General features: G+C 39.2%; 1 protein-coding gene across 1 annotated transcript in view; it reads left to right on the top strand.

Annotated features, from left to right (window-relative positions):
* The window catches only part of LOC149206501 (protein OS-9 homolog), a 178714-nt gene extending 158857 nt beyond the window's left edge, over positions 1-19857 (top strand). The window contains exons 5-8 of the mRNA XM_089395446.1: positions 18225-18340; positions 18955-19021; positions 19261-19370; positions 19497-19857. Of these exons, the coding sequence (XP_089251572.1) occupies positions 18225-18340; positions 18955-19021; positions 19261-19370; positions 19497-19635 (432 nt within the window). The 3' untranslated portion in view covers positions 19636-19857. The remainder of the gene's footprint in view (positions 1-18224; positions 18341-18954; positions 19022-19260; positions 19371-19496) is intronic.
* Positions 19858-20072: the final 215 nt, after the last annotated feature.

The following is a 20072-nucleotide window of genomic DNA, read 5'->3' as shown; positions in this document are numbered from 1 at the left end:
TGTTGTTGTGCTGCCCCATGTACCATACTATAGCAGCACCATGAACTTAATGTAGAAAAGTAATATCCACTTACAGTACACAGCAATATCTTGTATAAATGTGCAGCAAATGAATCAGGGAATCAATGCATATATATATAGACAGAGACTATAATGAGTTTTAATACCACAGCTGGGGCAGCAGCAACTGCGAACTTGCTTGGATCCTTCAAATACTCCTTCACTTTCAAATCAGAAATGATGGCTATCAAAACTTCAACAATTATAACACAATTCTCTGATCTTGCCACTATCTGGCAATGAAGATGAGCAAAGAGAGTAAATTCCAGCAAGGACTTTCAGACCCAGAATGCTGATCCAACACTTGCTCAGGTCATAGGCATTGGAATGAGTCTCTAGCACGCTGAAACAACAATGATAGACCTCCTTACATGTCCAGATACTTAGCAAACTGTACAGTGCTGGTCCTCTGGCTTATATTAGTCAACAGTACAGTGTTTCGCGGCCCCCACAATGTCAGAATAAGCTCCACGCAGAAGGGTATCACAGCTACGTTCAGCAGAGGTGGTGCATTCCTTGTTGTTGGTTCTTGTAAATATATAATATGCTGGACAAATACTTGTGGAAGAACTTCAAAATTTTAATTTGATATCAACTTTAGACTCAGCAAGCATAAATCATATTAATAATACCAATCATCTTTTTCTCCATGCACATCATAAGGAGAACTCCACACTTCATAAGAAGTCAACGCAGAAATTATGAATCCAATATTAAAAAGGCACCAAGCACAGTCATCGAGTTAATGCACCAGAACAACAGTGTTCTTGGACAACAGTATTCTTGGACAGTAGATGGCAGGGGTAATCCAACAGGCAGTAAGGTCTACCCAACAACGAGCAGCGTGGAGGGTTAATGGCGAATGGAACACACGGTAGCCCAGAAAATCAAGACCTACAGGCTGTAATATCTTACTCTCTTTCGCTAAAAAACTATATCAAACTAGCATTCATACTGATGTAAAACACCTCATGTTCAATGCATAATGTTGCACAATTATCAAAATTATAACATATAGCCATTTGGAGCAAGATGCTTAAGAAAACGACGATGCGGTCTTTGACAACCCCGTGAAAAACTACGGCCTCATCGACATCGACGAGCTGAGGGCCGCCATCAGGCCTGACACAGGTTTGGTCTCGGTCATGAATTTCTTTAGGATTGAAATAATTCACTGAAAACAACAATGGATAGCCATAACTCCTCCTGACATGGGAATGTCAATCGACGCCTCACAGTAATTAGTGCAAGAACAAAATAGGGTCAATCGCAGCAACAAATTACAACAGTGCAACTAATTGAAACTCCATATGAACTTCACGGATGCGTGCAAGACGTACTGATGATGCGAGACTTGCTGATCGATCATTATGGATTTCACCAAAAGAACATTAATCTCCTCATCGATTCAGGCAAGTTGCGTAATAAGAGGCCCACTGGCAAAAACATACGCAATGCTCTCATCGCTATGGTTCGCCGTGCCAAGTCTGAATCAAACGTTCTATTTTTTTTGTTTACTACAGCGGTCACAACACTCGCTTTCCCTTGCCTAACACCGCCAACGATGTCAACGATAAAGGGTGTATTGTCCCATGCAACTATGTGGTATCGTTTGTGCTTTGGAATTTTGAAATCGCCTCGAAATGCGCACCCCACATATCATCTGCATCATTGCCAACTTGAAGCGCAAGAAAGCAAGTGGGAAAAGTTGCGGAAAGAGAGATATTAGTGTGGATGAACCATTATAGTCTGTTTTGCTCTCGTTTGACCATTCATGCGGCCGCCGCCGAGTGCCTGCAACCAAAACGCTGAATCATGGCAGTCTTATCTATCAATGTATAAACCTTTTAGATTGTGGGAAAGCAATTAAAACTTTCTCAAGGCGCGTCCAATTTCGGATCTTATACGTCCTGCAGACATGGGGAATCTGGGAACAAATTTCACCTTGATTTTCGACAGTGGTGTAAGTGGAAGCTTGATTGACAATGACATGGAACAAACAGATTCAGATCAATAAATAGCGTAGCATTCGAGGACGAGAACGTTAATGCCATTGGACTGGTTGCTGGGCATAGTAAGACATCAAACCAATAACTCTGATATGGACGTTTTCAAGAGTACTTGTCCGGGCGGCGCCACCACTAGAACGAGGTCTCGGTTCTGCAGGCCAGGGCTCGTAGACCGCAACTCCCTGTCGTCGCTTGGATCCAAAGACTCCGATCCACACTCGCATTCCTTGGGGTAAATGTCCTGGAGGCTTAAAGACTGGCCGGCGGGGTCATTTCTTCCAGATCTCTCAAGACTTGCATGAAAATATTTACAAGCAGCGCCAAGGCGGAAGAGCACCATTATCAGAAGCCATGCCTAAACAAATAAGCGAGATCAAAGATTTTCTTTTGACTGCCCGTCGCAAAGATGCACAGTCAGTGAATATCAAGAGAAGTAAAAATGTAGTGAAGTTCAAGGTCAGGGGTAATAAGTATCTTTACACTCTGTGCGTCTTTGACTCTGAGAAGGCTGACAAACTCAAGCAGTCTCTGCCTCCAGATTTGACAGTTCACGACCTCGCAGGGTATGGTGAGGCCTCCCTGGTGAGCGAAGCCGAACTCCTCGATTATAGAAGCCAAGAAACAACGTTTCCTTGTATGGTTAGAACGCTGGTGCGCTGAGCGTGTATCTCAGCAGGCCGACGGTTTGAACGAAGATCTCATGCGCAGTGTTTTTTTTATTGTGTTCACAATGGAGGGCACGCAGGCAGGGTTCAGAGATGAGAGCTCAGCTAGAACTGGGCGGAAAGTTGCAGAGGAATGCTGTGTAAAGGATTCCATACGCAGAGGAACGTTGCAGTGTAGGGTTTGTTTAGGAAAATGGCAGCAGCATTCAAGGTGAGCAGCGTAACAGTAGCAGGGTTGACAGAAAATGTCAGAATCTGGCACCAACGAATATATGGGCAGTGTATTGCATGGAGCAGGCTTTGTATGGAGCAGAGCGCAGGTAATGTCAGACACAGAGCGCAGGTACAGAGGGCAGTTATGAACCAGAAATAAAACGTTCAAGTTTTGCAGAGAGAAACATTGTACGCAGTCTCTGGGGCAATAGAAATGTCAGAGAAGTTACATTGTCGGAGGAGGTATTCGATGGGAATACCAAGCGTTACCCATTATCACAGAGAGCAGATTATTACGACTGAGCAGATTCAGAATGGCAGAGAGGCCAAAAATGGTGCTGGAGTAATGACAGGTTGCAGCTAAAATTTAGCTGAGAAAATATTCATGAAATGATCTGCACATAAAGGCCATAAAACAAATGGCTCAAAATAATTATGCAGGGCAGGAATACGCCTGCTCTGATACCATGTTAAACACACATGGGCAACCACAAAAATAGGAAAGATAAAACATGACAATACATTTTTTATTAACATGAGATATACATTTATAGTACATTGTTGTGACCGTTGGGTTTCACATCCCAAGGTCTCTTGGACTCCTTTTGTCCATTCAGCTTCCACACTAACCCATTGAGGATTAGGTGTCCAACAGATTCTTATGGCCAATTTTTGTAAATTTGGTGCCCTTGCACCATAGCTTCGCCACCAAATATCTATAACAAAATAAAGAAATAAAAAATTCAAAAACTTAAAACATAATTAAACTTTCAAATAAAAGTTACATAATTGAATTTAAAAAAAATAAAATTATAAGGAAATTCTAAATTGAAAATTCTAATTTCTAATGAGTGATGACTTGTCACTTACGTGGCATGAAGAGGGTCCTTTCCCTAATAGCATCATCAAAGCCAAATAGGCCAACACAATCCCGATAAAACTGTATCTCGCGATTGATTTTGCTACGAAGCTCAGGATCAGGTACCATCCTATGAATACAGGAATGGAGCCCTTCCATCACCTCGCCATCAAAATCAAAGCCGCATTTGTATGAAAATGCGGGGTTGAGGAAGAGTGCTGCTGCATGAATGGGTCGATGAAGCATCCCTATCCACCGACTATCAATCACATCCCATAACATCATATGCCTATCAAGGCCAGCAAAACCCTTGTTTGCATAATAAGAACGAATGGCCTCCTTGGCCCTATCCATGGCCTCATACAAATAAGCCATTACAGGCTTCTCCCCATCTACCAATCTGAGAACCTTTACTATAGGTTCACTAACTGAGCATGCTTCTTCTACTCCACGCCAAAACGTCTCAGAGTACACCATTTTTGCAATGGCTTTCCCATCCTGTCTCCTGCTGTATCTACAATTACGCCAGTCATCAGACACAAACATTTGCTTCAACTCGAACTGACATCGAAGCAAAGATTGAAGAGTAATAAAGTTTGTGGCAAAATGAGTGATCGCAGGATGCTGCAATTCCTTGTTTCTAGTGAACTTCCTCATGAGGCTAAGAACAAAAGCATGGTTATAAATAAACTTGGGGATGCTCCTAGCCATATCAACTACCTCCTTGATGAAGGAGAGTTTCCCCATATCCTCAAGCAACAAATCGAGACAATGTGCTGCACACAGAGTCCAGAACAATGTGCGATGCCTCTCCATAAGCATCTTTCTGACAGACACATAATTAGCTGCATTGTCTGTTATGACTTGCACCACATTCTGCACACCAATCTCCCGAATGAATCCATCTAACAACTCACATATCGTTGCTGCATCTTTGATATGTTCTGATGCATCCACTGATATAATAAACATGGTACCTTTAGGACAATGTACCAAGAAATTTAGAAGGGTCCTACCCTTCCTATTTGTCCAACCGTCAGACATCACTGTGCATCCAGTAACTTCCCATGTTTTTTTCAACTCCGCCAATCTAGACTTGATGTCCTGCTTTTCTGCTTGAACAATTGGCCCCCCGCAACTCCTCATATGTAGCACTTTTGTACCCTGGGTCCACAACAACAGTAGCATCACACATTGGCTGCCAAAATGGATTGGTTTTGGTGATGTTGAGAGGTAAGTCGCTCCAGAAAAGACACCTCCCCATGACTCTATCTGCTTCTTGCTTCTCCTTTTTTTAACAAGTGATTTTATGCTAGGTTGTGATCCATGTCCTGTTCGTGGAACAAAAAATGATGACCTCGCACTAGCAGTAGCAGGTGATGTTGTGGAGCCCCTCCCACTACCTTCAGCATCAAAATCAGGAGAAGATATCCCGAAAGATCTACCTGCACGTTCAACCTTGTTTCTTTCTGTCTCTTCCTTCTTTCTGTCTTTTTCATCAATTGCCTCAAGAGCTTTTTGTATAAGCTCTGGACTAGAAACTGTACAAATCCCAACATCATGTCCAGTGAGTCTAGCTAGATGGTATTTCAATCGTGTAACCCCTCCTGTCATCCTGGTCCCACACAATTTGCATGTAAAATATGCCCGATTTGTCCCACCATCAGGTTCCCTATACTCCCAAAATGGGTCCAAGGCTTTTGGCATATTTGAATTTTGTAGTGAGCTAACTCAAACCTAGGGCACCAAATTTTTTTTTGGAATTAATAAGTAATAACCTCATCATTTTACAATTTTTTTTTCTACTTTATTTGCAATGTGAATTCAATGAAAAACCATAAATGACAATAAGAGGATGTATTTGAAAGTTAAAAAAAAAATTGGGCTTGCTCTCCAAATATGGAGAAAACCCTTGCATTTGCTCATGGGCATGAAAATCATAGCAAATGGAAAAAAAAAACAAGCAAAATGATTGTAGGCAAATAGGCAAGCAAGAATAATCCTAAAACTATCAAAAAACTCATTAACATAGGGGTTTATTTGAACATACCTGTTAATGGAGGAAATGAAATTTTCTCACTGTTCTTCAAGCTTAGATCAAAAAAATCTTCATTGTTGGTGGCGATAATGGCTATTCAACACTCAAACCCTCCTTGGCAGTGAGCACATAGCTCTCCCCTTCATTCTCTAGCAATCAGAAATGAAAATGATTGAAAAAAAAACAAAATTGGACTTTTCTAGCCGCAACGACATTTTTTGTTGATGCCCGACGATATTTTAGATTGTAGCGTGATATTTCCCCGAGATATCGCTGATATTTCGGAAATATCGCGATATTTTCGGGGAGATGAAATATCGTGATATTTCCTCGGCGATATCTTGTCTCCCCGAAAATATCGCGATATTTCCGAATATTGGCGATATTTCGGCGATATTGTCTTCACTGCTTATAACACAAATAAATTCATAACTCCATGAATACTTATCAGAATCGGATGATCTTTAGATCAATCCTACACCTCTCGACGAGAGGGATCCATGAAAAAATATCAGTTGTCATAAATGAGATGACCCACATGGAGTTTGGCCCTAGTTGCCAATTTTAACAGGGAGGTTCAGATATCTTTGTGGTTCGGTGAGGAGACTACAACTCAGCGTTGAAAGAAGACGACAGTTCAGCGAAGAGTCAAGAAGTTCGGATTATCTCTGTAATTTGGAAATCACAAGAATGCTCTTGGTGCCGTCTCAGAAGATAAGTTTCGGTCATCACAATGATTATAGGTTTGGTGCCACTTCAGTTTCAGTGCTACTACATAATTATGGGCTCGATGTTATTACAGTATTGTGAGCTCGGTGCTAACACAGTGTTGAAGGCCCGGTGCTCCTATAGTGTTAAGGGTTCAATGTACTCACAGTGAGAAGGATGCCATTACAGTTCAGAGTGATGAATCTATCACAGTTCGAAGGATGTCATCACAAAAGTAAGGTCTTGGTAATATGACAATGAGGAGGTCTCATAGTAAAAGAGATCTCGATGTGAAAATAGTGATAAGATCTCGGTGGTGACAATGTCTCGATGCTAAGAAGGTCAAAGCAGAAGAGGAGTCAAGAAGAAGGTTGATTGTCAAGAGAACTTGTGTCTTGGTCTTGGAGTGGCAAATAGGTCAAGGGTCTTGGTCTTGGTATTCATCAATTAGAATCTCTATAAGAAGAATTTGTGCAGGTTTTCCTCTTAAAGAGTGAGAGGTTTTGGCCTTGGCTCATAGCCTACATTCCGTGTCTCTTGTCTATTTATGTTCATGCATTGGTCGCTGTTTGATGAAGGAGAACATTAATATCATAGTGAAGAAGATCCAAATCTAAAATTGTAAAAAGCATTCATAAGTAGTTACTAATTAAAGAGAAATCACCTAACTAATGATGCCCTAGATTTCTCAACATGGTATTAGAGCTAAGGTAACTAAGTCTAAGGAGGGGCATCTATTCAAAGGGACACTCAAGGATCGAGTTTTAAGAAACACATCAAAGCAAGTTGAAGGATATCAAAGTGAAGTCGAGATCTACATCGAACTATCAATCCCTAGATCGAAGAAGAAGTTTACACCAACAAAAGTTTTGGATCCTCTAAATCATCGTTAAAAGACCACAAAGACCCTCATCAAGTTGAAGAGATCTACAATGCAAGGTAGCCCAAAGTATAGACATCCAAGAAAGCATTTCTAGGACTAAGATATCATCATCTTGAAGAAAGTCGAAACCCTAGAAGCATTTATGATCTACACTCATTCACCACCGAGAAGTCGAAGTTTCTTGAAGGCTAATTATCCAAAGAAGGCTAAAGGCATTGTCCTTATCTTCAAAAGGCTATAAGGCAAGTTCCCTCTTATTGAAGCAAGGACTCCTCCCTTATCCTTAAAGAATATCATCTGATGAAGCATCAAGACATCCTCATCAATCACCATCATCAAAGGGAGCTAGATCAAAGGCGTTGTCATCATAAAATGGGCAATCTCCTTTTATTGAGGAAGGGATTTCATTTGGAAGAAGATCATCCAAAAGGGCACTAATACATCTTCATCAACCACCATCAAAGGAATCAAGTTGAAGATTTCATCTTCACTTGTCAAGTAAGTATCTTTTATTTTATAATCTAATCTAGTAAAATGATTTCATTTTGCAAGGAGATCTATAAGCTGGTTGGGTCATCGAACTTCCTTGCATGGAAAGAGGAGGATAGACATAGTCCTCAAAGAAAGTGAAGTCATTGATCATATCAATGGAAAGGTCTCCATACCATCCGAAGGTCAAGCATTATTTGAATACATGGAAAGGGATCAAAGGGCTCAAGGGATTCTTATGAAATCAGTCAAAGGTCCCCTCATTCCCTATATAGCAGGATTGGAGACATCAAAGAGATATATGATAAGCTGGTAGAACTATTCTCTGAAGATGCGATAAGAAAGGTCATATCACTTAGATCTGATCTACACAAATTGAAGGTATCAAAGGATGAAGGGATATCTTCATAAGATCTCAACTGCAAGATCTGGGAAAGATGATATCGGATAAAGAGATAATCCTCATTATTCTAAATGCACTAACTGATGAACAAGGTAACAAATGTCTATGAGGATAAGAAGGCTATTCCATTCAACAACTTATGGTTTCTATGCAAGATAGAAGAAGATAAGTTGAGGGCAAAAAGTATTCAGACATTTTTCGAAAGGAAAGAAGAACATAGCTAAGATTCAATGCTATGAGCATTACAATAAAGATTGTCCCAAGCTCAAAAAGGGAAATAACAAGGAAGATAGAGAAGAAGTCCATTTCATTGAAGAAGTGGAGGAAGTTGAAAGAGAAAAAGCATTAGAAGCAAAAGCTCGCGTCATCACCATAGGACAACTGGAACAAAATCTATGGTAGTCAAATATGAAGGATATAACTCTTGGGAACCTCATTGGAAACTTAAGGGAAGGTAGAAGTCATCTAGGACAAGGCTCATCATACAATAAGATTTGCTGGATAAGGATATGCAAGATACTCAAAATTCTCTGATGGAATCTTCATCGGAAGGTTCACCAATCTAGAGAGGAAGCAAGTGTTTCATCAGGAACTCCAACTTGTGGAATTCATGGAATGATGGTATAATGACATAAGAGATGAAGCAGATCAAGGGATTGAAACTCTTTTCAATCAAGGAAGTTGCTGAAAGAAGCCTAGATGATCTAAAGGTAAATGAGGTATGTATGTTTGTATTCAATAGTATAAAGTCATGTATGGTTGCAGGGAACATGGATCATTGCTCTATCTTGAGAAGCATGATCAAAGGAAAGGAATCTCCTCCTAAGAAAGGTTGTTTGAAGGCATGGGTCACACTAGATGAAATCAACATAATATGTCCTCATATGAAAATGAGGTGGTTGACAGTAATTAGAGGAACTCTGATTAGAAGTTCCTAGGAATGAAATATGTGAAGAAAGGAAGGAAGATCGTGTACTATGCAACCATGGAAAAAGGCAATCAACATTTGAGAACTAGAAGATTTGACTAGGAAATCTCCCAGAAAGATATGAAGACTTTGATGAAAGTCTGGAAAAGATGGAGACCCTTGAGAATGGATATCTTTGGGATATGTGTCAATATGTATGCAGGATGTTGATACCCACAGGAAGATGTCATGATGAAAGACCATCACAAAGGTAAGTCTGATTTAAGTGTTCACTTCTTATTTTTGAACAAGTATCGGGATGGGCTTATGTAGGACTGCCAAAGGAAGAACTATGGATGTCTTCCCCAAGGACCATGTAGAAGGATGGAAGATCCTTTCGAAGAACATGGCATGAAGGAAGGCCAGATATGGATTAATGGATCACTTTTTGATGATGACATGGCTGACTCATGGATGAAAGTGATGGATGGTCAATGCCCTATGTAGAAGTCCCAAACATGAAGACTCCTATATAACGAAAAGAAGTTCATGACATCGTGAGGAGGAGTTCTTCAAGCAACTGGTTGTCCCATCATCTCCACCGTAGGAGCTACTGTAGGTCCCTAATTAAGAGGGAGCCTGGAAACAAGTTTCTTACTTGGAAGAAACTTGGAAATTCCTAAGCCAAGAGGGAGCTTAGGTACATTCCTTCTGTAGGAATGAGTACATTCCTTTATTGGAATAGATATGACCTTCCTAATTGAGAGGGAGTGATAGACACTACGTTCTTGTCTTCACTTGGGAAGAAAGAATGGAGGATTGGGTAACCGTCTGGCATTCGATACTCTTTGAGGACGTCGTAGGGCATCAAAATAAGAGTAGTCGTGGACCGATATTCTTTGAGGACTGGCTATCCAAGATAAGAATAGTCCAAAGAAGGTCATACTCGGTGAACACCCGAGTGGAGTATGTACCTTGAGAGACAATGATGATGGTGTCTATACATCATTGGTCTTGCCAGCGTTGAGCTCAGATCTTGTGGAGAGATAGAGCTGTTAGTGAAGGCCTTGCTATGTGACAATGCTGGTTGATATGATGCTATACAGATGGGTTACCAATCCAATTCTTCTTATGAGAAATTCTTTAGATTAAGAATGACCAAGTAGCATTATGAATACCTCTGTAGTTAAGAGGGCGTGTTGAAAAGTGTAACTAGGTTTGGTCTTCATAATGACGTAATTATGACTTTTGTAAATGATGTAAAGAAAGAAAATAAAATTATTATTATAAGACTTGCTTCATGGGTTTCATGAGCAAGGGATTTTATTTTTAGATGTCTCCCATTGTGAACCTTTAGGAATTGTCAAAAGAGTTATTGTCATGTATGAAATGTATATGAGTCAATAGAATGGTCTAGTAGCCCTCCAAAAGATAAGCACAAGTTCTCCTCTTCTAGTCGGCCTTTAGATGAAGTAGAAACCCATGTTGGCTCACACGGAGACACATCCTTTCATAAAGGTCATGTCGGCTTATTTATGACGAACAAACTACTATATATAGGGACCTTGGCCTATTCCACAAAGACAAAATTTCAGACATCTCTATGAGTTTTTCGGATGGACAGTTACAGAGATAAGTTCGGATCTCTCTGAGATTTTGGGTGGCCTAATGCAGAGGTAGGTCCGGATATCTCTGTGGTTTGGTGAGGAGACTACAACTTGGTGTTGAAAGAAGACCACAATTCAACGAAGAGTCAAGAAGTTCGAATTATCTCTGTAATTCGGGAATCACAAGAATGCTATTGGTGCTGTCTCAAAAGATAAGTTTCAGTCATCACAATGATTACAGTTTTGTTGCCACTTCAGCTTCAGTGCTACTACAAAATTATGGGCTCGGTGTTATTATAATATTGTGAGCTCGATGCTAACACAGTGTTGAAGGCTCGATGCTCCTACAGTGTTAAGGGTTCAATGAGCTCACAGTGAGAAGGCTGCCATTACAATTTAGAGTGATGAATCTATCACAGTTCGAAGGATGCCATCACAGAAGTAAGGTCTTTGTAATATGACAACGAGGAGGTCTCGCATTAAAAGAGATCTCAATTTGAAGACAACGATAAAATCTCGGTGGTGAAAATGTCTCAATGCTAAGAAGGTCAAAGTGGAAGAGGAGTCAAGAAGAAGGTTGACTATCAAGAGAACTTGTGTCTTGGTCTTGGAGTGGTAAATAGGTCAAGGGTCTTGGTCTTGGTATTCGTCAATTGGAATCTCTATAAGAAGAATTTGTGCAGGTTTTCCTCTCAAAGAGTGAGAGGTTTTGGCCATGGCTCATAACCTATATTCTGTGTCTCTTGTCTATTTATGTTCATGCATTGGACACTGTTTGATGAAGAAGAACATTAATATCATAGTGAAGAAGATCCTAATCTAAAATTGTAAAAAGCATTCACAAGAAGTTACTAATTAAAGAGAAATCACCTAACTATTGATGCCCTAGATTTCTCAATAAAATCAATTAAGGATTCTCTTGTTCCATTTGTTGCAAATCTAAAGACTTCCAAGGCCATGTACGACAAGCTAGTGAATTTGTACTTTGTAAGTACAACAGGTTAAAAGATGTCATTACAAATCAAGCTATATAGAATAAAGAAATTGAAGGATGAGGATATGGCATCCTTCCTCATGAGAGTCTCTCAACTAAGAGACCATTTGCAAGGACTTGGGGAACCCATCACTGATTCTGAGGTGACCGTATGTGTTCTAAATGCTTTACCACCAGAATGGAGCAACTTTGCAACAAGTGTTTACTCCAAGAAGGATTCAACTCCCTTTGATGAGTTATGGGCACAATGCATACTGGAAGAATCAAGGATCAAGGTCAAGGATGACATTGGATTAGATGAGCAGACACAAGCCTTTCTACCCCAGGTCAAGAAGATGAAGAAAGGAAAGTTTGGCAAGTCCAAGAAGAAAGATATGTCCAAGGTGCAATGTTTTGGATGCAATGAATTTGGACATTTTAAGAGGGATTGTCCAAACAAATAGAACAATAAGAGAAAGGACCGAAGTGAAGCTCATGTAGTTGAAGCTGTGGGAGAACCTGAGAAGGCAAGGAAGGAAGAAGTGAAGGATCTTTACTACTGAAAGAAGGTTCACTAACTTCCAGGTTCTTTATGAATGTTGATGATATGTTTTTGCATAAGCATCATAGGACAGAAGCATATGATGATAGGGTGTTTGAAACTTGTATGATTATGTTGCTTAGTAGAGATCATCTAGGATAGAATACTAGACCATTTTGCATATTGTTCATCTAGATATTGTCTAACATTATGTTAAAGGTTGTCATCTTGCTCAATTGTATCACTGTGGTCTGGAAAGGATCATTATAATAGGAAGCCCTTGTGAAAAAGCATTATGACAAGAATAATATGTATTTTATGTAATGTGGAAACATACTGGTAAAAAGGGGATGAAGGGTTGCAATGAGTCAAGATGTAAACTTTTGTGAAATATATGGATAGCTATATGATTGGATAAAAGCATGGGATTGCATGATATAAAGAAAACTTTGGATAAGGTTCATGTGTATGAGAATCTTGTGGAACAAGGTTGGTTAGAAAGATATTCTTAAGTATTTATGATGCTGGAAAAGAATAAAGTTCGACTTATTAAAGAATGCATGAAAGATTAGGACTTTCTCTAGGATATGTATTTGATATTGATTAACATCTAGTATGATCTCCGGAAGAATAAAAGTTGTAACTTGGTAATCAAGTTCAATCCTTGGGCACTCTGATACAAGAAGGAAAGATCAATTGGAGATGGTAGATGAGGATGTTGATGGAATGAGAAGTTCACCGTGGTGAGGTATGTCTATTTCATTTTGGTTTGGTTATTTGGTTAACATATTATTTTGCTACCTGGTAGAATATTGCAGGAATACATGATGACAGTTGAGGCAAGGTCAACTGTATGGATGAAAAGTATTAAGGGAAGCTCAATATTTGGCACTTGGCAACCTTGAAGTCAAGATGTGGTCATCTTGGAAGGTAGCAGTGTGAGAAGATAACCTGAAGGTCAAGGAAGATCACTTTCATAAGGAAGCCACGATCAGATTGAAGATTAGGAAAGCTCAACGCAATGCCTTCACGTTGAAGATGAAAGTGATGAACAAGAAAGATGACCTGGATCCTGTCACAAGAACGAAGAGTGGAAATGGTTCCATGATACCTCGAAAGGAAGTAGGCTCGATGCAAGAGATGCGAAAGAGGGAGCCATGTAGCTATGGAAAACTAGTAGCTGATACTTTGATGAAGACAAGTTGTAAAGACTTATGGTGTTGGCTTCCATTATTGGAAGGAAGTAATCCCCTCTGGTTTTGAGAGGGAGTCTCCTTGGATAAGGAGCAAGGATCTATTCTCAAGATTAAAGGAGAATAGAGATGATCTCTCTGGTTGAGAGAGAGTGATGTTGGAAATCACATGTACATTCTCCTCTTCAGGGGATGAAGAGAGAATGACGGAGGATTGGATAAGCATCTATGGTTTCCTTGAGGATAGATCATCCAAGAAGGAAAAGGGACCAATACTCCTTAAGGATTTGAATCCAAGAGAGAGAGTAGTCCCGAGGATTGACACTCGAGGATGGAGCAGGAATCCAAGAGAAGAGTGGTCGAAGAGGACCGATATTCTTTGAGGACTCAGCGATGGAGATCCAAGATAAGAATAGTCTTAAAAGGACATGCCTTGCAGGAATCCAGATGGGGTATGTACCTTAGAGAAGTAGTGTGGTATCACACATAAAGCCTCCCAACATAATGCTCTTGATTGAATAAGAGCTTGTCCAATTAGGCCTCAATGACAGTGTTGGTCATTATGATGATGCTTGCAATATTGCTAATCAATCTGACTCTTCTTGAGAACTCTTCAGTTTGAGATATGATGTTGTACTGGTTGTACAATTATGAATACCTCCCTAGTTAAGAGGGAGTGTTGAGAAATGTAACTAGTTTCGGTCTTCATAATTGTTGTACTCATTTCAATATATATTCTATGTAACAAAAAAGAAAAAGAAGGAAATAATTATTGTTAAAGGCTGCATGGTTTTCGTGCTCATTATTTTTGGTCTTTTAGGTAAAAGCATGTTCTTCGCGCTTCTAGGGTTTGTTAGGTCTTAGGATTTATTGTCATGAGCCAAAGGAGTCAACATCATATTTATAAGAACCTTCTGGGCAATTTGTAATTGTAAAAAGAATTAATTTAGAGTCTAGAAAGTCCTGGAATCTCCAAGAGTACAAGTTGGCCCTAGGATCCTCAAGTCAGCCTAAAGGAGGGAATTCAACCTCTTGAGAAGGCTATATAAAGAGCAATTCGACTTCGTTTGGAGACACACACTCACAAGTTTGATCTATCAAAGAAAAAGTTTGATATAGCGTTGTGAAGGAGTAGAAAAGGAGAGAAAAATTTTGGAAGAAGCTGGGAGGCCGAAATATCTTATCTCTGGGCTCTATCTCTCTCACACTTGCAAAATTCTGGAGTTGATGGGCTGCAGTAAGAGGCCGAAATTGCAGGATTGAGTTGCTGGAGGACGAAGTGCAGAATCTGTAGCTGGAAGAGGGAAAACCCTTGTCTAGACCTCATTGACCTTGGGAGAGTTGTCTTGCTCTAAGTAGGTCACTGTAGGAGGTTGTATTAGGGTTTCCAAGAAGCTCCAGGGAAAGTAGTTGGGTCGAAGTTGCAGGTTGAGTAGCAGTGTTGAAGCTAGGAGGTCAAAGTTGTAGGAAGTAGCCGTTTGGTGCAGATTCAAGGACTTGAGGAAAGGACTAACTTGGTACTGGGAGAAGGACTTGGTTTAGGAATTGGGTCTTTGTATCTCATTTGAAGCAGATTCTAGGAAGAGAAGAGTTTCTGGGTTTTGCCTTGGCTGAGAGCCTACATCTCTGTCCTTTCTTGTTGTTATTGCTTCTTGATATTGTTTGATGAACAGATCTAACTAAAAGAACATAACGAATATAACTAAGATTCACAAGCAACTTAACAAGTATCAAGTTCAAAGAAAATAAGTTTAATAAGTTGCCACTATACATTTTCTAACAATCTTAACTGGCATAATATAACAATTGTAAAGAAATACTGATTCAGCCCCCCCTCTCAGTATCTTGAATGCACTGTTACCCTTGGAACCCTTTCCTTTACCCATTTTGACCTGACTGATTAGGGCTATGTTCTCATCACCATCTCCTTGCTTGATGGATTTAGACTTCTCTTGATCCTCTTCCTGGATGCAATCATCTCAAAAGCCTCTCCCAATTGGGAAGATGCTCCCAAGCACATATCCCCTTGGCAAATGGTTACCATGGCTTGGTGAAATCATTCAGTGCCACATTTACGAGTTCTACGTCCTCTGTTTTCTCCTTGATTGCTGCAAGTTGATCACATATCTGGGTGCTCCTCATGAGGTAGCTGGTAATTGTTAGATCTTGACATCTGCATGAATCTGATCTTGTTCTTCAAGATCATCTTCTTGTTCATGTTGTCCCTCTAGAACAAATCTACTAGAGTCTTGAACATCTCCCTGGCTGACTTCTTCTCCACCAAGTGAGGGATCAATGATCCTTCAGGGCATCCATAATAACCCGTTGAGCTCTGATGTTCTTCTTTTCATGAGCTGTTAACTGCACTGGTTCTATCGGTGAAAGAATTTCCTTATCCACAATTTCCCAAAGGTCATTTATTTTCAATAGCAAGGTAACCCTTGCTTTCAACCTGTCTTCAAACCTGAGACCTTGCTGCTGCCATTTCTAGATCTGAACAAAAATTGCACTGTGCTCATTCCTTCAAGCACTCACAAGACTTTTGCTGCTAGTTTATAGATCTGTTATGAATCATGATCTCCTTGCAGATTTAATAGATTTGTTGCAAACTGCTGTGGATTTGTGTTAGTCCTTTAAACATCCATAAAATTCCACAGCTGCAAACTGCAGACTTTTAGATCTGTTGAGATCCACTGGCTTTCAAATCTGGCGAGATTTGCTGCAAACTTGAAATTGACCTCCCTCTAAGAGTGTAAGCTCTGATACCATGTTAAATTTTCTTAACCCCGACAACTGACAAATTATTTCCTATTAAGTTCCTTGCAGTTAATTAAATTAAATTGCAGATCACTGGATAAATTACATCATTGGGTTTTTAACTAGTAAATAAGAGTAAATTCAGCAGAAGTAAATCAACACCAATTTGACACATGCGTGCAGAAATTTCCGTCCTTCAAGATATGCTGTTCATTAATTATTTTTTTAGCGTACAAGGGCTCCCTTACTGGGGAAATGGCCCACAGAGGAAAAATACAAGCTACAACAATCACAGAAAATTTCTGGGCGCCTGTATGTGTTTTACAACTCTCAAAATCTTCCTTGATCGACTCCCTTACCTTGCTGGCCTGGTACAGCAGCTGTATGATCGTGCATATGTGGTTGTAAGGCCCACACGTACAACTTGCACACTGTCGCTGTTCCTGTCCATGCTTGTGTGAACTGCGCGTGTTACCTGCAGTGCGTATGAGGCTGCACAGTACCTCCTGCGCACTCCTGGAACCTGCACATGTGGCTTGGCCCAATGGTTTTAGCTGTTTGGCTGCATTGGCAAATCTGCAGTACAGCCTCTGTTAGGAATGATCCTTGCCGCAGGAAATCACTCTTGCAGATTTCCTCCTTGATCCTGCACACTTGGATGGAAATCCTTTTTCATCCAATCACGTAGATCCTCACCATCTCACAATGTCTTGTGCTCATTGTTGTGTCTTCCTCCACCTAGCCTTGCTTTTATAAGCTTGAGTTGTTGATTGAATCCACAACCCTAATCTCCAAAGTGATTGATGGTTGATATTAAATCTCACTTCATTTGAAAAAATTGGCTAGGATTTATCTATTTGACTAATGCAAATAACCTTCTCATTTCATTAGATTAGACTTACCTTTTTATAAAAGGCACTTCATTTTAATTAATTCCTTAATTAAAGAGAAATTGCTAAGTTTGAACGTCTGGGATGACTTCCACACATGTAGACACTTGATCAGTGCAGAAGTTGCTGTCCAATGCTATAACATCAACAAACTGACAATATTTCATGTGAACAGAATACTATTGTATGTAACATATTGATCTGTCTCTACCCTTGTTAACAATAATAATATTTTACTTTGTTTTTGTTTTTTATGTGCTAGAGGAATCGGCAACTAGGCTGGGCTCATACTTGTGAGACATAGGGTTGATTCCGACCATTACCACTATAACCTCAAGGTGTAACCGCCCTGTCCCTGGGACAGCACATGGGTTTGACAGTGAGGGAATTTGAACAAATACCCTCATCACTCACATAAATTTACATAACTTTACGTAACACGGGCTTGCTAAGTGAGCTACCTTGCGGGGGACTAATAATATTTTACTTAATATTGTCAGATTGTTTTTAATAATCTCCCCCCTTCCTTTTGACATGTTATGGTATTCATGCTTTATTTATGTGCCCTCCTCTCAATGTTTCTGAGCATTGCCTAAGATTCTGTCTCGTGCTTGCTTCTGTTGTCAAAATCTTGCTTGATGAAAATATAAATGATTACTTAGTCTTCTAACCAGGATAAATGTCCTTTATTAATTATTCATGCTATATTTTTTGTCTTGTATTATTTGTCTAATCCCCAAATCTTATATAATCTTTAAGATATAGGGAACAAGTTGTAAGGACTTATCTTCTTTGATTTTTGGTAAACTTCCATGGCTGCAAAATTCAATAATTAATTGCTTGTTCATATTTTTGGTCTTTAAAAGTGAAAGGATGGAACATTTAAGTTGATGAGTTTTCTATTAATAGGATTTGTAATGTCAGAAACTGAAAGCACTAACAAACATTTTGTTGGGAAACTTAAAAATCTTACTTTATGGTTTATGTAAATCAATGTCCTCATCCGTGACTTTACCGGACCTTTTGCAGTTAGTTCAAGAATTTACTTTGGGTGTCTATGATGCGGAAGCTACTGCAGCTTTCCATCGGAATTCACCAGATGTGTCCCTTCAGAAAGATCCCCGTTCCAAAACTGCTGCTCAAAGGTGAGATGAACATATTATAAGTGAATTGGTAAATACCTTTTCCTTAATGCAGTAAATGGTGGCTGTCATGTTTTTATCAAGATTGTAGTATGGTTTCATGGTCCCAAATTAGCTCCTAGTCAGTCTCATGGTTTCCTTAGTTTAGACCTTGAATGTCTAAATTTGTATTTGTTTTTTCGAAAAGTTTATAAAGTTATTTCAAATCATTCCAAGTACAAGAATATCCTGCATAGATTTATTCATAGTATTTCTAACGTAAATCTGAATATCATGCAACTTCTTTGTGTCTACATTCTTCATAGTTAAATCGAAATATTATGTTAGTCCTTTTTGTCTTTGTTCTCCATAGTTGACATTCTCTTGCTGGATAATTTGACTAAATCTTACATCACTGCCACAATGCATTATATCATATAGATCTTCAACGCAGGACATCAAGAATCAAACCATCTTTGAAAATGCTGTGCACGTACTATGTAGAGCCTTTTGTAATAAGACAGTTGCTTGCACACTAGTATCACATTTTCCTGTGTCAGTTTTATTCCATTATTTTCTCTCTTTTTCTTTTTCGAAAAATTGAAATATGAAACTACATACTACTTACAATTTTGCAGGTATCATGCACATTTATATAGGAATGGCACAATTTGTGACCTTACAAACGAGCCAAGAGAGACAGAGGTATTTTGTTGTCCTGTTTAGACTTGAATACAGATATTGATCTTCTAAATGATCATATGTTCTTAGGAGTTGAACTGCTTGATGCTTCTCTTTGTTATGGTTAGTATGTTTTGTTGTTTTCTTATGTATGTTTTGGGTGCCTCTTGCATCAAAGATATTCCAAATCTTTCTTCCAATCTTTGTACAGTCTAGTTTTCGATTTCCTTGATTTTTAGCTTGATGAATACCTATGTCTGCAGGTGAGATTTATGTGTGCAGACTCTGATCATCCATCAATAAATTCCTTTAAAGAAGTGTCCACATGCAAATATGCATTGATAGTTCAATGTCCGAAGCTTTGCAGCCACCCGTAAGTTCCAATTTTACATTTGCTAAAATATAGTGTCTTTGTTTCAAAGCAAGCACATTTATGAATGCTCTGAGTCTTTTATGTTTTATGGGTGTCGTAATTTTCAGTAGTTTCTATCCTTTGTAGGTTGTTTCAAGAAGAGCGGCCTTCTTGGTTTACTATTAACTGTTATACACTGTCAAATAGCAATGACAGAGCAGAAAAAGAAGAAAAAGACACACAGCTAGCTTTAAGTGCAGAAGATTCAAGTGCTCAAATTGACTGATTTATAGCATATAGATAGGGAATAATTGTTCTAAAATTTGATATTTTTGTTGAGACATTAAATCCAGGCCGACAGTAACTGCCTCAATGTTATTCTGTTCATGAATGGACACAATCTTCAACATGATTCCCCTCTAAAGGACATGGCTGTGATAAATACAAACCGGAAGCTGTTATGTAATCATTTAATGTGTAATGGAAGTGCATTTTTTTGCAATAGACACAGCATCTAAGATGAATGTATGTAAAATACTATAATCAGCAAAAAGTTGATATTTTTGTTGAGACCTTAAATCCATGCAGAAAGTAATTGTGTCAATGTTATTATGTACATGAATGGATACAATCTTCAACATGATTCCACTCCAAAGGACATGGATGTGATAAATTCAAACCAGAAGCTATTATGTAATCATTTAATATGTAATTAAAGTGTAT

This window comes from Pinus tabuliformis, chromosome 1_2 (assembly GCF_031772625.1).
Source record: "Pinus tabuliformis cultivar Carrire ecotype Pingquan chromosome 1_2, CPIR1, whole genome shotgun sequence".
Taxonomy (NCBI): Eukaryota; Viridiplantae; Streptophyta; class Pinopsida; order Pinales; family Pinaceae; genus Pinus; species Pinus tabuliformis.
Note: the sequence above shows the minus strand (reverse complement) of the source record. Positions and strands in the feature narration are given on the sequence as shown.